This window comes from Lemur catta, chromosome X (genome assembly GCF_020740605.2).
Source record: "Lemur catta isolate mLemCat1 chromosome X, mLemCat1.pri, whole genome shotgun sequence".
Classification (NCBI taxonomy): Eukaryota; Metazoa; Chordata; class Mammalia; order Primates; family Lemuridae; genus Lemur; species Lemur catta.
In genome coordinates, this window is record NC_059155.1 from 32,002,678 (window position 1) to 32,019,073 (window position 16,396).

The window sequence follows — 16,396 nt, forward strand, 5'->3', positions numbered from 1 at the left end:
GCCATAAGAGATTTTCTTTCCTTTATGCAGAACCATACTCAAGCCATTCTAAAGAAATAGTAATTAAACCTGATAGAGAGCCTTATCTCTGCTAGGAATTCATGTCAGTTTAATCAGTTGCTAAGTTTGGTGATCCTTCTTTGTGTCTAATCTAGTTCTTACATCCTGAAGCTTGAGTTCATTTTTTCTTTCTTGTCTGTGGTGAGAGAACACCACTGGTGTTTCTTTATAATAATAATCCTTCATGTATTTGGAGTCAGGCCTCATTCTCCTCTTAAAATTAAATAATCTCATTTTTATTTGTCTTATCACAGAGTCTTGTTATACAATAGTTTGTTCATTAGCTTTATAAGAAGCCTCTCAATTGTTCCATGATCCTCCATCCATTAATTTGAATATTAAGAGTCCTTTGCAAATTTACTGGTTTACCTTTTCTGGTCCCCCAAGGTGCTTGCCATGTCTCTTCCCTGTTTTGTAGGCATTGGCAAAGCTAGTTCATTCTGTTCATCAGGATCACTGATAGCAGTGTTAAGCATTGAACACTGGCCTAACTCCAACTAACAACCCTAATCTGTATCCCCTAGTAGTGTTAGTTTGATCAGTTTTATGAAATCTCCAAGTGAAATGACTGTGAGATCTTAATTTCATCCTGCCATTCTGATCTGTGCTTAATAAAACAAATAGCAATTAGTGTCAATTCAACAAATTAAAAATGTTGTCAGCACTGTATTGGCTAAGAATCACAAAACCTACGTCTTATTCACAGTTCTACCACTGATTACCTGGCTATTATTGGGCAAGCCATTTAACCTCTTTGTGCCCTAATTTCTTCAAATGTTAAATGAAGAAATTGGATTAGTAATCTCTAGTTTTGTTTTTCTAGCTCTAAAATTCGATAATATTGTGATTTAATTATAAACCTCATTTAACTGGACTTTATAGGGAGAGCAAATAATGAGAAAATGTGCTATTCCTTTTCCATGTGTACTCCTGTGCAGATGAATACTATCATTTGAGGAATCTAAGAAAGGATTAAGCATATAGAAGGGGTCTGCTACCGGGAACAAGAGGAAACAAGAGGGATATTGAGCAGAGAGTGTTTCTCACTTTGAAGTGGTGCCTGGTGCCTGACTAATGGAATAACATAAGATTATGACATGTCATTTATTTCAACATTATATAGTGTGTACTTCAAGAGTCCCTCCCATTCTAAAAAAACAATTAGTTGTGTGTGAGCAGATTTAGAGCGTATTGTGTATTATTTTATTGAATTTATTACACCCTAATTCTTTCCAAAAAGAATTTCAGTGGCTTACAACAAAAACACATATAATAAGGTGAATAGAATAAAACATGAGCACCAAGGAAAAAAGTTGGAAACAATATGCTAACCACAAGAAAAGGCCTAACATAGCTTGCTGCATTGCCAACTGGCTGGAAGTCAAAGGAGCATAGGGAGGGAGGATCCACAGGCCCACAATTGTACAGTCTTTGAAAGAGCAAATGTCCCTCTCTTGTATATCCTCATTTGACAATAAAGGCAAATTACACAAGGTCAATATACTGCCCCGGGGCAGAAGTGTTACCTATTAGAGACGTGGCCACGTGTCCAAGTCATTGGAGAGAAGTTCAATTATGCACTCCAGGACAGTAGACCAAGATCCTGGCATTACCTCTCCCAAGGATGTAAAAACAACCTCTGTTCCATCTACTTTACCTTCTTTCCCTTTCCAACTCCCTTTTTTCTCCATCTCTAATCATTACCAACATGTCTAGGGAAACATTCTAGCCACAAGGTTTGGGACAATTTTCTGTGTGATAATGAACCAGAAAAACTCACCCATACCACCATTCCATGCCCATTTTCCTGCCCCAGAGTCTTCCCCACATCCTCCTCCAGCACCCAGTTAGTTGAACTTTTACTTTTATTGAATTTTAAACCAATTCTAAAATATAACAAATAAGTTCATGGATCTTTAGGACCCCTTTTTTCTTGTTTTTATCAAAATATTTTTTAAAATTCTGTATTAGGTAATACACTGGCTTATTCATGCTATGTTTAAATGTCTTTCAGAATGATAGCTAGTACCCATTTATGGACTTTGTCCTATTTCTTAAGTAACCAAGGGTATACCTCCTCTGGCCCTGCCAATGTTTTATGGTCAGGTGATCCTAAGTACTAATCTTAAGTAGAATGACATTTGTCCTTCAGTTGTTTGGTAGTACCTCAGGAGTTTATTGCTAGCCATCAATAAGATAATATGCCATTTTAACCTTCTCTAAAAAACTTAAGAAACTACTTTAATCACTACTGTTTAAATAGAAACATTTGGGGTGGAAGTTGATCGATTTAAAAGTAAATAGATAATGTTACCTAGGAAAGGGACCTATTGAAATTACAAACATCCCTGGAGTATACTGTATACCCAGACCACAGTTAATATTAAATGGTGAGACCTAAGTATGGGTTCTATTTTAAGTTGTTAAATTTCAACATGAAAGTGCCCTTTATTCAGCATAAATATGGCATTCATGAAAGATGAAGTGCACAAGGTGCCAAAGAGCTGTGGATCCCTCCCAGTGTGAGGCAGAGTGGGCAATGTTTGATTTTCACCACCTCTTCCCTCCTTCCAGCAAACAGAACTCTACCTCGGCTCTGACTTTAGATTCCCACCCTTTCCTGTAATAATATTGTACAGTCCACTGTTTGTGCTTTATGAGGTACCAGAATTTTAAAATAACCATTTATTTTAAAGAGAGATTTTCAGATATTCCATTACAAGTTCTCCTGAAACCTAATCATTGCTTTCCTTGTATTCCAGTTGGAACTATTGGCTTTGGTACAGGGATGGGGAAAGAAAGGGAAATGTGTTACATTTATTTGAAAAACATTATCCCTCCATGATTTAAAAAAATTTATAATGAAAGTCTGACTAGTTTAATTATTATATGCCTGGCTAAATTTACAAATTGAATCTCAAAAAGGCTCTATTCTTTACAGTATTATTGAAACACATAAATGGCTGATGAATATGATCAAATAGTTGCTATGAAAATCTTATGAATTGTCTGATCTAAAAATCAGTTTAGTGTCAGTACATAACAACTTTTTAACAGCAAATGTCAGAATTTATATAGCTGATTTCTTTTTTTCCATCTGAAGAAAAGATAGCTGGTTCTCTCATTATTTAAGCATATTTGTTAAATCTTTCAGGAACCTCAGAATTCTGGAGCCTAGTACATAGGTGAAAGTGCTTGTATTATCTTTCAATATGAAATGTAATCATTTAAAAACCTGTTCAGCCTTTTGACTTAACTCTTTTGCTTTCTTTCCTTCACATTTAAAATTTCCTCATTTGTTTAAATACTGGTTTAATAAAGAGAACTGCTTCATATATTTAAGTGATTCCCTTATTTCAAAGATATCAATTTTGAATTTTATGTTTCTAAATTTTCATACGTGTGTATGTGTGTGTTTTGCCCCTTAAGCTTCGAGCTGGTCCATTTGATGAGTTCCAGATCGCTACCATGCTAAAGGAAATTTTGAAAGGTCTGGACTATCTGCATTCAGAGAAGAAAATTCACCGAGACATAAAAGGTATACAAAAGTCTAATATGAACCTGAGAAAAATAGGTGCCTTCTGAGGAAGCTGAGGTTTTTTTTTCTTTTTTTTTTTTTTCATTTCTTTTTTCCTCCTAGCTGCCAATGTCTTGCTCTCAGAACAAGGAGATGTTAAACTTGCTGACTTTGGAGTTGCTGGCCAGCTGACAGATACACAGATTAAAAGAAATACCTTTGTGGGAACTCCATTTTGGATGGCTCCTGAAGTTATCCAACAGTCAGCTTATGACTCAAAAGTAAAGTATTGCCTCTACAAACTATTTTGTTTTTATTAATAAATTTTAGATAACACAGTTAATAAACTGCCTTATTTTTTCTTCTTTTGCAAGTGTTTCTTAAGCTAGAGTTATATTTTGCTACTTAATCATAAATTCCCTTGATGCTGGTAATATTAGTAACCTATTCACTTCAGTGGCTTTCCATCCCACTTGGAATGAAATCCTAAGTCCCTACTGTGACATATAAGGCTCTATATGAGCTGGCCATTGTCTTCCTCTCCAGTCTCGTCTCTTACCACTCCCTTCTATACTTTATCCACTTCAGCCACAGTGGCCTCATTATTGTTCCTCAAGTGTAGCAAATACACCTTGGCATCAGTACCTTTGCAATTGCCCTTCCTTCTGTCTGGAATGACCTTCCTCCCAATAAAGTGTCTGCTGAAACATCACCTACACAGAGACATCTTCCCTAGCCATCCTATGTAAATTTACAACTCCCTTGACCCCATCACTTGTTATTCTCTTACTCTGCTATATTATTTTCTTCACAGAACTTAGCACCATCTGACATCACATTATTTATTTATTTATCTGTCTCTCCTACTAGAATGTAAGCCCATTGAGAGCAGGGATTTTTATCTGGCTTATTTACCACCAGAATCCTCTCTGCCTAGAATGGTAGCTGGCACAAAGTCTGGAACTCAGTTTTTTTTAATAAATGAATTCTATTAATAAAAAATCATTAATGCCACATTTCTTGAGAAACTTTAATACTGTATGACCATTAGACTCCACAGGCTATTTTGTGGCAGTATATTGGAATGGAGTTCCTTTTCTTTTCTTTTCTCTTTTCTTTTCTTTTCTTTTCTTTTCTTTCTTTCATTTCAGCATATTACAATGTTACAATGTACAAATGTTTAGGTTACGTATATTGCCTTTGCCCCACCCAAGTCAGAGCTTCAAGCGTGTCCATCCCCTGAGAGCGCGCAATGCACCCAATAACATTCATCAGGTGTCGGGCAGGTAGGAAGGGGGAGGAGTGGAATGGACTTTCAAGGTGATATATATATATGTATATATATTTTTTTTGGTCTTACCTTAGGCTGACATTTGGTCATTGGGAATTACTGCTATTGAACTAGCCAAGGGAGAGCCACCTAACTCCGATATGCATCCAATGCGAGTTCTGTTTCTTATTCCAAAAAACAATCCTCCAACTCTTGTTGGAGACTTTACTAAGTCTTTTAAGGAGTTTATTGATGCTTGCCTAAACAAAGATCCATCATTTGTGAGTATATGTTGCTATTACTACTATTTGTTTTCCATTCGTAGATCTCCTTATAATGAAGGTAGCTTTTCTTGCAGTGGGGAATACAGTGCATGTGAAAATTGTTTAAGATCCGTTCAGGAACCTGGTTCTTCCCTCTGTATTGCAAATTCTATTCAGTTCTTAACCAGATCCTCATTTCCTTTCCTCTTTTCTCTGCATCTTTTTCTTGGTCCCCAGATTCTTCCTTATTCTATTGATCATTTCCTATTTCTAGGAGAAAGACATTCAAGAAGTAAAGTTCATTTTATATTATGTCATTATTAAAGTATATGTATAAATACAATGGTTTTTATTCAGCTGTTTTCATTTTTCATGAAAGTTATGGTTAACTATTTTATTTCATGTTTCTTTCTTTTTTTTTTTTTTTGAGACAGAGTCTCACTCTGTTGCCCAGGCTAGAGTGCTGTGGCGTCAGCCTAGCTCACAGCAACCTCAGACTCCTGGGCTCAAGCAATCCTCCTGCCTCAGCCTTCCAAGTAGCTGGAACTACACGCATGCGCCACCATGCCCGGCTTACTTCTTTACTTTTTATAGACATCCATGAGCTGTAACATTAATGTTTAGAAATGTCAACATGAAGTTGTATACTTTTCGTAGTCTAGTGAGCGTCACTCATTTACTTGGCGAATTTGATTATAGTCGTTTTACTGTTGTTAAAGCTGCTTTGTGACTTCTAGAGACTAAAAATATACAAGAACTGTCCAAGCTTGATATAACTATTTTAAGTTGATAATAAACTTTGATATTATTATAATAAAAGGGAGGTATCCCCGCCCCCAGCACCTGGTGTATGCATTTAGATGCAGTAGGAATTGATGCTTGATGGAAAAGGGATTATAAGATGTGTGTAGATAATAACAAAATTATAGCCTTGCTAGTTTTCATCAGTTTTTCCAATTTATAGTACCTGTGATTAACGTATTTTAAAGCATTTTGTGAAATGTTTTTCAATTTTTACTTCACTTTCTAAATCCTATTTTTCTCTGCTTTTGAGAAGGCCCTGCCTGCCAGTTGGCCAGCTTCCGCATTAGGCTTCTGCTCATTAGGCTTCCACAAATTGGGGTACTTAAAGTAGTAACTTTAATTTGGTTGACTTGAGCCACTTCAATAATAGAATTAGCTGTTTTCCTACAGCATTGTAATTGTCTTCATGTCTATAGACATACTTTTGTACCTTTAACCTTAATAATTCAAATGATTTTTATCACCCCTTATGATCATAAAGAGTCTAGAAATAGTCATGCATCCTTAATTTTTTCCTTAGCGTCCTACAGCTAAAGAACTTCTGAAACACAAATTCATTGTAAAAAATTCAAAGAAGACTTCTTATCTGACCGAACTGATAGATCGATTTAAGAGGTGGAAGGCAGAAGGGCACAGTGATGATGAATCTGATTCCGAGGGCTCTGATTCGTATGTACAAATTGTTTAATTTGTATGTGGGTATCCCATTTTAATATTGCATATCTTTTTGCTATAATCCAGTGTGTTTGCTCTGGCATAAAATATAAACCATATTCTGAGGTTTCACCTTAGAAACTGTGAAAGTCTCTTTCAGTCACAGTTTGTGGAATACAATGAATTTGGAAACATGTTTTTCTTGGAAGTGAGTAGCTCTAGTTTTAAATGGTCTCGGTCTAACCCCTAGTGGATACTTCAGTATATTACAAAATTTTGGAATAAAATTCAATTAAAGGTGTTATATTAGTGCTTGCCCAAAGCAATAAGGAGGTATGTCTTCTTATACTTTGATGACAACCTGCAAAATCCCTCTGGAGAACTGACCTCCAGGCTTTTCCTACCTCTTGGCCACATACCAAACCATGATCAGGGGGGTACATTTAAATATTCATTTGTGTATGATTTTTACCCCTTGACAAAATTGTGGTGTTTTGTAATGGCAGTAGTTATATGAACAATTCAACCACTAGGTGCCTAACTTAATTTAGACTAGGAAAGTCTACAGGCTACACCAGAATTTACTCCTCTATCAGCTAAAATGGCACAAAGGCAATACCAAATTTCTTTAGATAATACTCTCGGATTCCTTTATTTATCAGAATTTGCCCGACCTTTGAAAGGGGTAACATGTATCACAATATTTTGTACCCTGTTCTAATGGTTGTTAGCCTTAGCTGCCCATGAGAATCACCCAAGGAACTTTAAAGCAATCACAAGCCACACTACTGGAGATCCTAATTCAGTCTGGGGAGTGGTAGGGGACAGGTATTTATATATATGGTAGAAAGTCTCAATGGGATTCTGAACCACACCTAGAGTTGGGAACAACTGCTATTCTTTAGTAAAACGTAGCATTCACCTGAAACTGAGATCAAATACTTTTTTATACTATGGGTTTTTAAACATTGGGACAATTATCTCTTCCAATTCTACCTGCATTAATTTGGTGTTTCCACCAAGCTGAATCATTTAGGAATTTATAGGGGTGTCTTTGGCAATTTCCTTAGGGAATCCACCAGCAGGGAAAATAATACTCATCCTGAATGGAGCTTTACCACCGTGAGGAAGAAGCCTGATCCAAAGAAACTACAGAATGGCGCAGTATGTATATGGAGATAATCACTTCCTCTTGATAGACTTTTAAAAATTGTGTAGTGAGATTATAATGGCCCCAGAGTGTTTGGATTTAATACCCCTAAATGCCTGTCTTCCTCACTATGTACATAGTATGCTTCATTTGTCATTAGTTCTGAGCTAATTAAGAAAAGGCAATAGAAATCGTTTAAGTGGCTGTTGGTATTTTGAAAATGCATTTCACCTAGAGACACATAAGCCCAGGAAATCATAGATACCTATTGTAATCCTAGAAGTTCAAGGCCTTCTAGATGGTGAATGAAAATTACTGATAGGAAGAAAGCATAGAGACTTATCTTATATAGGATCTTTGGGCCAGGGGCAGGGGGGCGGTGGTTCAAATCAGTTCCCATTTGTTATAGAATAGTTATAGAATAACTAAGAAAAGTATGAATATTTTAATTTCATGTGTATAATCTATATTATTTGTTCAAAGGAGCAAGATCTTGTGCAAACCCTGAGCTGTCTGTCAATGATAATCACACCTGCATTTGCTGAGGTAAGTGCAGGTCCATTAGCATTGAATATCTATTTTAAGTAGTATAATATTTTAAATGTTATATCTTTCTCAGCTTAAACAGCAGGATGAGAATAATGCTAGCAGGAATCAGGCAATTGAAGAACTTGAGAAAAGTATTGCTGTGGCTGAAGCTGCCTGTCCTGGCATCACAGATAAAATGGTGAAGAAATTAATTGAAAAATTTCAAAAGTAAGTTTGAAATTTCATTGAAAAATTATTTTGCATTTTCTGTGGGCTGTTAATTTATGATACATATAATTACCTTGATTCAATCATTTCAAGTATTGTTAGCGAAGTTATCTTTTAATATGTAGTTGTATGCTTGAAAACAGTTTTGTTTGTTGCCCATCTTAAACATTAGCTTTTGGAATTATTATCTTTACTCATAACAAGGTAGTTTTCTGGTGAATGAAATGGCCTGGTTTTATTTTTCTCTCCCTGCTAGTAGGAGTATAGAAAAAGGTCACTGAGCATATTCTTATTTGGGCTCTTGTAAACATCATTTTGGGAATGCTTTCGCTCTTGCCACTACCCTCAGAATTTGAAGAAACACCACTATTTGCATGTCTCCAGTGCTAAATTCCTAAGTTTGACCCCCCTATAAAAAGTTAGGGAAAGGTTTTAGGTAGGGGGACTAAAAGGCCCATATGTTCCACTTTATTTTCGATGCTGTCTCTTGAAATATTAGCTTGATTTTGTTCACATTCAAAGAAGTTCTTACATTTAATTTTTAAACTTTTTTAAACAAGACCTTTATATGCACACACATATATTAATGCTTCTTAGCTCAAGCAAGCTGTAAAGTGATACTAATTTTAGCCTTAATCCCATTATATCTCTTCTCAGTGCATCTTTATATTTCTTTGTATTTGTGATGCACTGGGATCAAGTTGGAACAAACTATGTGGCCTGTAAAATCACACAGTCTCAAGGAGCTTTCTATCTGATAAGGCCCACTTATACTCATAAACTATAAAGCTCCTCTTAAAATCCCTTAGTTTTCAATGGAAAACTTCCATCTGTTTTCCAATTTGCAAACAATTGGAAGTTGTAAAATCAGATGCAGAAGGGATTTTTGAATTGTTTTTTATATTTTAACATCTACATGATGAGATTCCATGAAAAGTATTTATCTCATTTGCTGAATCAGTTTCTTCATTGCAGGGTTTGTACAAATGAAAAACAAACATGCATATGTGCAGCGATTTAAGTTTTTCTTAATTTTATAGGTGTTCAGCAGATGAATCCCCCTAAGAAACTTCTTATTATTGGCTTGTGTTTCATATGGACCCAGAGAAACCCACCAAAGCTATTTCAAGCTTAACAATGCTTAGCTCGTGAGCTCCATGTGCCTTTTGGATCTTTGCAACATTGAAGATTTGGAAGAAGCTATTCGACTATTTTGTGATGGTGTTTGTCATTTTATATTTTAAAGAGATTATTTTGTAGAGAATAACTTTTAATACTATAGTTTCACCTGTATTCTAGTAAATGTTGAGATACAGTTTTGCTTTTAGATATAATTATTTCTTAAGTTACTAGGATGAATACCTTTCATGTTTTGTTCTTTAGTTAACTGTACACTCATGAAACATACAGGTCTATCAAAGTCATCCTAAATATTCAACTTTTGTAAATCATCAAGCTTTAGAAACCTTTTTTTTTAAACATAAGCATATTCTAAAAATGACTATTGGTGGGGAAGTGAAAATAAGTTGTACCTTCTTAAAACTGAAGTTTTTAATAAGCTCTTCGAAATGAAATCTGTAAAACTATTGACTCTTCTACCAAGTTGGTATGGTATTCCAGGCAGCTCAATGATAATCACATTTGAGAGCCCTGTGTTTGAAGCACTTACAGGCAACATGTAGCAACAGAGGTACCTCTTGGTGTGCAGTATTTACCTTCTCTTTTAGATAGAAGAGGCAATTAATCCTTATTTAACATGGTTAGAAATTTCAAGCAAGATCATTTAGCCAAGCATGGATTTTTGGTAATACTGGAGGAATTAGTCTGGCTTCATGTTTTAAATCTTCAGCATACTATATGCTTGGATTTGGAGAGCTTTAAAAAAAGCTGATTGTCATGTGATTAAATACCTGATCAACAGGTATAAATATAACTTACACCAGCATATTTTTTCATGCTAATGAATTGTCCTATAAACTATTTATACAGTCTTATTCTTCATAATTATCAGTCCATAAGCATCATTTGTTCATTTTTGAAAGAGTATTTAAATGAGCATTATCTAGTTCATATGAAAATAACCACAGTACGAGATGAATTCTGTCCATTCAAACATAAGTTAGATTGTACAGTTAATTTTCAGTTATATTTATGGTACTATTAAGTGGGTAATACCTTTTCCTTTTAAGCCCAATATATATATTATGCCTTCCTAAGTTCTGAACTGGAGCTATATTTCAGTAGTTGTAGAATTATTGATATGAATTAGTTTTGATAGTTAATGTTTTATTGTTTGGATCTGCACAGTTTGGTTTTTGCACAAGTCAGTTTTTTATCTGAATAATTGCCAAATATTAGAAGAAAGATGTTCTTCAGGTAAAGAATACAGTTTTTAGTCAAAGTGGCCATCACATCCTCTTTTTTCTTAAACATAATATAGATACTTGAGAAAGTTATTGTGATGTGTGTCATATGCCAAGAAAATTATTTTAATTGGTACCTATGCTGTAACAATTACTTTTAATGTGTTGTATTGTGAAGTAATGGTTCAGTTAAATTTTTCACCTGCCATGTAACTGAAACTCAATTACAGTTTATAAACTGTAGAGTTCTGGAAATTAATTTTGCAACTCATATCATGGATTTAAATGAATATTTTTGTAAAAAGAAAAGCAACAAATTTATAAATTGCTTATTTGAAACTTTACAACACAATTGCATCCCAAATACAAATTTTATTGTTTATTCGTTATAGTTATTGGTCCTGTAAACTTTCTAGGTGAAGCATACTCCAGTGTTTTGGGGGTTTTAAAAATAAATATTTAAATTTCGTGGTCCTCAGTGTTTCTTTTCCTTGAAGTGGGGGTGTAGTGTGGCGTTTCAGTTGTTTCAAATTATTCCTCCTTTGCCCTTTAATTTATTTTTGGAACATTAAAACCAAAGTTTCTGTTGGAAACTAGAAGACATTCCTCACATTTTATTAAGCATTGATTATAGATAGCTACAGTGAACATCTGTCCTGATTTCTGCCTCCTGTCTTGACAAAATTATTAAAGAAGTCCCCTTTCACTGGAAAATGTCCTGGGTTGGACAATAAATTATATGGTCACCCTAATCATTGTTTTATTAGGAGATCACATGCAGACATAAATTTAGTGAAGACTTTCAGAAACTGAGATGAGAAATAGGATATAACATAAAGGAGTTTGAGTTTTTCCTAAAGAAAAGGTGAACTTAATATATAAGAGCTTTAGGGATATATAGGATTAATATATAGGTGATTGGGCTTCAATATATTCTTATTATTAAATAGCTACTCTAGACTTGTGAGATACTGGAAAGTGCTAGAATGTAGGAAAGGGGTGGAATGAGGCATATCAAAGGGATTTTTCTGACGTAAGGACTAGGAGAGTTAAGGAAACTATTCCATACATCTTTCCTCCATTAAGTTATATGTACAAATAGCTTGCCTATATAATTGCATCATTTCTTCCAAGTTAGTACTTTACATTATCTTGTAAATATATTGGACTTAACATTAAAATCAATAAACAAAATAAAGTTCTCAAATAGGATGCTACACCTTCCAGGAGGACCAGTAAAGACATTCTAAATGGGTTCAGAATAGAATTTTCATTCATTAACTCAGCCTGGTGTCAGTACTATCCTTTTTCTTTTCAGCTCGTCTTCCATTCTACCACCTTTCTGCCCCTGACCACACATTTTCACTCATCTCCCTCCTTTTCCTTGTTCTGTAACTGTCCCTTCCCTTAGCAACAGGCAAGAACTAATCACTTCTGAAATTGATTAAAACAAAAGACAGACTGTGGTTATAACTTATTTTTAATTACATGGATTTTCCATCACTGTTTGTTACAGTGACATTCATCTCATTTCTTTGCCTACATATATGCAAAAACATATGGCAAAAAAAAATTCTGGCAGGAAATATTACATAAACTGACCTTTTAATGGTTATCTTTTACTACATATAGTAGATAGTTAAGAATATGGAAGTTATATGTCAAATATCATAACATCCTTACTAGGTATATATCTGGCTTTAGAAATTGATTTAATTCATTAATTTCCTAGGTTTAGAATTCTGCCAAGTCCTAGATTCATTCTAACTTGTATTCTGTTAAGAGGATCTATGCCACTGCCTTGTACCTGAGGCTTTAGGAGGGACATGCTCCCCTACATATGTTAAAAAAATTTGAACTTTTTAACATAAAACAAGACCATTTTTACTGGGCTACACACAAATAAGGACTGAAACCTTTGTTCAGTATTGTTTAAGAACAAAATGATCAACACAGTCACAATCTACTAAATCACTAGATGTCATTAGAAGCCAATTCCATATGCCAACCCATACTATGACCATTCTTCAGTGTTGAAGAACCTGACCTTCACTTATAATGTCTCTGTAAGGAAATGTGTAATGGAGATGACATACCCACCTCACCCCACCATAGTGCTGGTGACAAGAGGGCCTGTTACAGAATCCTTTCAGAGGGAATAGAAGGGTGAAGCTCAAGGAATGAGGCGGCAGCTGGATCTTTCATAAGCTAGGGGCCCCAAATTAGAAGATTCCCTTAACACAAATGAATTCGTAGTAATTAAGAAAATGGTTTCTACAAAAGGTTCATTATTTTTTGCCTAAGTTGGTAACATGGAACCGGCCCTGAAATGTTCATAGAATTTACACTTTTAAGCTAAAAAGTAATTATATGGTTTTAGCAAAGTCCTGTCTTCAGCAGTTGGTGTGTTGAAAGAAACATCTTCATCTTCTTCATCTAGCTGTAGACTACCAGAAGACAAGCGGATTCTGGCCATGGGTGACCTTATTCCTTTGCCATACAAAGAGTAGTAGTCTGATTTAAGAATCTCTGATTCCAAATCACTGGATTCACTAGCTACGTATCTTTCTGCTGTACTCTGATCCGTCAGAACTGCTGGAAACTCCTGCTCTGCAAGCATACACGTAAACAGGTCTGCTTTACGACTGAGAGCAGGACAAGGCCCTAAAGGTCTAAATTCTGACCCAAAAGGAAAACGGATAGTTTTCATGTCTGATTGGCTCTGGGACCGTTTAGGGGTTTGCTCGGGAATGTTACATGCAAATGTGTCTTCTAAATTTGGGTCTTCCTCTTCTAGATCTACATTGATGTTGCTCCTACTGCTAGTCCCGGCCATTGCTTCTTGGAGTTCTTGAAGGTCTTGCTGAAAGCTCTTCGTTCTGATATTTCTTGGGCTTCTTTTGGCTGACTTCATTGCAGTTGGCTCTATATAGCTGTCTGGCCTTGTTCTTTCCTCTGCCAAGATTGGAGATCGTCTTGGTACCTGAGGTGGCTTGTCCACATAAAAAAAGACTTGGGGAGGCATGATATCAACCTGCTGACTAGTGCAAGGAATATAGGGCACATCTGTATAAGTTAGCTGCCTTACTGGACTCACTTTGCTTGTGAGGCCAGAAGATGTGCTCAGGTGATTGTCAGCAAACTTACAGCTTGTTTGGAAGGAGCTTAGAGGACTCCTCTCCTCAAAGAAGTCTCTGGGATCAGGGTCAGGATCGGGGTAAGTGTTAAAGACAGGGTCTGTATAAATAAAAGGGAAAGAGGAACTGCTCTGGGACTGATGTAACAATGTGGGATCCGCCTCTGGTTTGGAATGCTCCAGTTCGGCTGCAAACGTCACCTCCACTGCGGAGTTCCTCCTCCTGCTGTCTAGCACCGGCTCAGACGCGTGCACTCCATTCACATTTCGGTAGTACCCACCACCGTATGCTAGCCTCAAATCTTCCACCTTGACAGAAAGGACACATTGGTGAAAGAAGGAGAAAACCATTTAGTTGGGGTGGGGACAGGGATCTACATTAACCTTGAATTTTGAAAAGGTAGTTTTTCACACAAATCATTTCAATCCAGGTTCTGCTCCAGGGTAGATAAATACATATAGAAAGGGTAATAACTTGTACTATATTCCAATTTATGTGTTAAAGTGTACACATGACACTATTCTTTCTCAATGCCATCCCACTTCCAGACTCTGAATTTATGTACTTCAAGCGTTTGGATTGGTAGCTGTATCAATGGACCAGGAGTCCTGCCTTGTAAGTCCTGGCTCTGCCTCTGACTTGCGGTGTGACCTTAGACAAGTCTCCTAACCTTGCTGTTTCAGCCTCCTCTCTATTTTCTGTAAGATGGTGCAGAGGAGGGCTATGAGTGGCAGGGAAGGTTCATATACTAGATGGTCCCTTTCATCATTATACCTGATGCCTTCTGGATAAAAACTGCCTGTGACTTGAATGAAGCCATGAGAGTTTGTGAGACCTGTAATTATTTTTTTATGGGAAGCAAGAGAAAAATAATTAACAAGGCTCACACTATAAATTTCAAAGGAAAGTCACCATCGCATAGTACTAGGGGATCAACACTTTGTCCTTAAATTAAGTTACAAAATTACACAGCAAAAAATACTTTAAAACCTTAACCCAATACCTTATACCTTCCTCTTAAGATTTTCATAGGTTAAAAAAAGCAGACCTTTTATTTTTAAAAATTCAAAGCCATAGAAATTCATTTGGATCTGCATTTTGCAAGATGTTAGCAATACAGGTTGCAATTTGAAGATGTGCCAGATCCTTCCAGTCTATAAGGTACACACCAGCGGTAGTTTACTAAATGGTCTTCCGTTGGCAGGAAAGACTGAGCTGACAGACCTCCTCAGGAGGCTAACCTACTCAGACAGAGTAACCTTTTTACACACTGGGATTCTGGCAGAATCCATTCTTGGAAGCATGTAAAATCTGGACGAATTACACTTATCTAAAGAAGTAGGAATTTTCGGAAAGCTTACTTGTTTTGACACATCAGAGAGGAGGTCTGGCGAGGACCTGCACTGTCGTTCATGGTACTGAGATGGATAATGCTTCCTGAAATCCCCAAACAGAGAAGTCATTGAAATGGCCTTCCTGTGAATACCAGGACACCTATAAATCTCGAAATGCAACTTAAAATCAACATGAGAGAGAGAAACAAAAGCATGTACCTTTCAAATGGCAAGCTCTTCAACCTCCCTTTTTTCCCATATTCCAAAAGTTGCCTTTGAGTTCTTCCACTATTATAAGGAAAAAATAAAAATCATTAATTCCAGTCATAAGCCAATAGGCTACTAAAACTGGAAAGCCTCATTTTTTTTTTGAAACCCAAAGAGACTGGATGAATGACATATGTTGTGACTCTTTGGCCATCACATTAATGATAATACCTACTTACCCCAGGACCAGGCAGAGAGCAACCTCAACTCCTCGGAACTCAGCCATTTTTAAAACACTTCTGAACAGGAATACACAACAGCTAAAAATTTGGGGCTTTAAAACTAACATACTTTCCTTCAAAGGCCTTTCTTCTACCTCCAAATCACAGTCAACTGACTCTTATTTTACATACGACTTCTAATGAGGTTATTTATCTGGTTTCCCAATCCATGGCAGAAGAAAAGCAGCTAACTAAACAGTAGAAGAGGATTGCTCCAGTCAGGCATACACTAGCAAAGAAAGCCAGCTCCCTGCTGGGAGAAACAAGAGCCAAAAACGAAATCACAAGAATAATAAAACCCAAAAAGTGTGGGCCATTTATCACTGAAGTGCAGGGCCTGACATGCCTCCCCTGCCCTGAGGCCATCACTGCACTACAGCTGCCTGCAAAGGATAATAAGTGATGTTTATAATAACTCAGGTCATTAAGCAAAGGGCAAAATGTGCTCAGTATCATCTGTTTCAGAAGGCAGAGATTTGTAGAATACGCTCTGGAAAGATTCCATCAGAAATATGTCAGTTTTTTAGATCTCAATTTTGATTAAGGCAGGATTCCACTATTAGAAAAATCCTTTATGTGGAAGCATTCGATCCACATTTT

General features: G+C 36.2%; 2 protein-coding genes across 3 annotated transcripts in view; one reads left to right on the forward strand and one right to left on the reverse strand.

Annotated features, from left to right (window-relative positions):
- Positions 1 to 11,311, forward strand: part of STK26 (serine/threonine kinase 26) — a 54,979-nt gene extending 43,668 nt beyond the window's left edge. The window contains exons 5-12 of the mRNA XM_045538899.1: positions 3,490 to 3,598; positions 3,701 to 3,858; positions 4,943 to 5,128; positions 6,435 to 6,583; positions 7,639 to 7,732; positions 8,202 to 8,264; positions 8,338 to 8,474; positions 9,515 to 11,311. Coding sequence (XP_045394855.1) covers positions 3,490 to 3,598; positions 3,701 to 3,858; positions 4,943 to 5,128; positions 6,435 to 6,583; positions 7,639 to 7,732; positions 8,202 to 8,264; positions 8,338 to 8,474; positions 9,515 to 9,539 — 921 coding nt within the window. The 3' untranslated portion in view covers positions 9,540 to 11,311. The remainder of the gene's footprint in view (positions 1 to 3,489; positions 3,599 to 3,700; positions 3,859 to 4,942; positions 5,129 to 6,434; positions 6,584 to 7,638; positions 7,733 to 8,201; positions 8,265 to 8,337; positions 8,475 to 9,514) is intronic.
- A 993-nt stretch (positions 11,312 to 12,304) lies between these two features.
- FRMD7 (FERM domain containing 7) overlaps positions 12,305 to 16,396 on the reverse strand; it is a 45,980-nt gene continuing 41,888 nt past the window's right edge. For both annotated transcript variants that reach the window (XM_045538592.1, XM_045538591.1), the window contains exons 10-12: positions 15,528 to 15,596; positions 15,336 to 15,411; positions 12,305 to 14,282 (exon numbers count right to left, since the gene is read on the reverse strand). In XM_045538592.1, the coding sequence (XP_045394548.1) occupies positions 13,188 to 14,282; positions 15,336 to 15,411; positions 15,528 to 15,596 (1,240 nt within the window). In that variant the 3' untranslated portion in view covers positions 12,305 to 13,187. The remainder of the gene's footprint in view (positions 14,283 to 15,335; positions 15,412 to 15,527; positions 15,597 to 16,396) is intronic.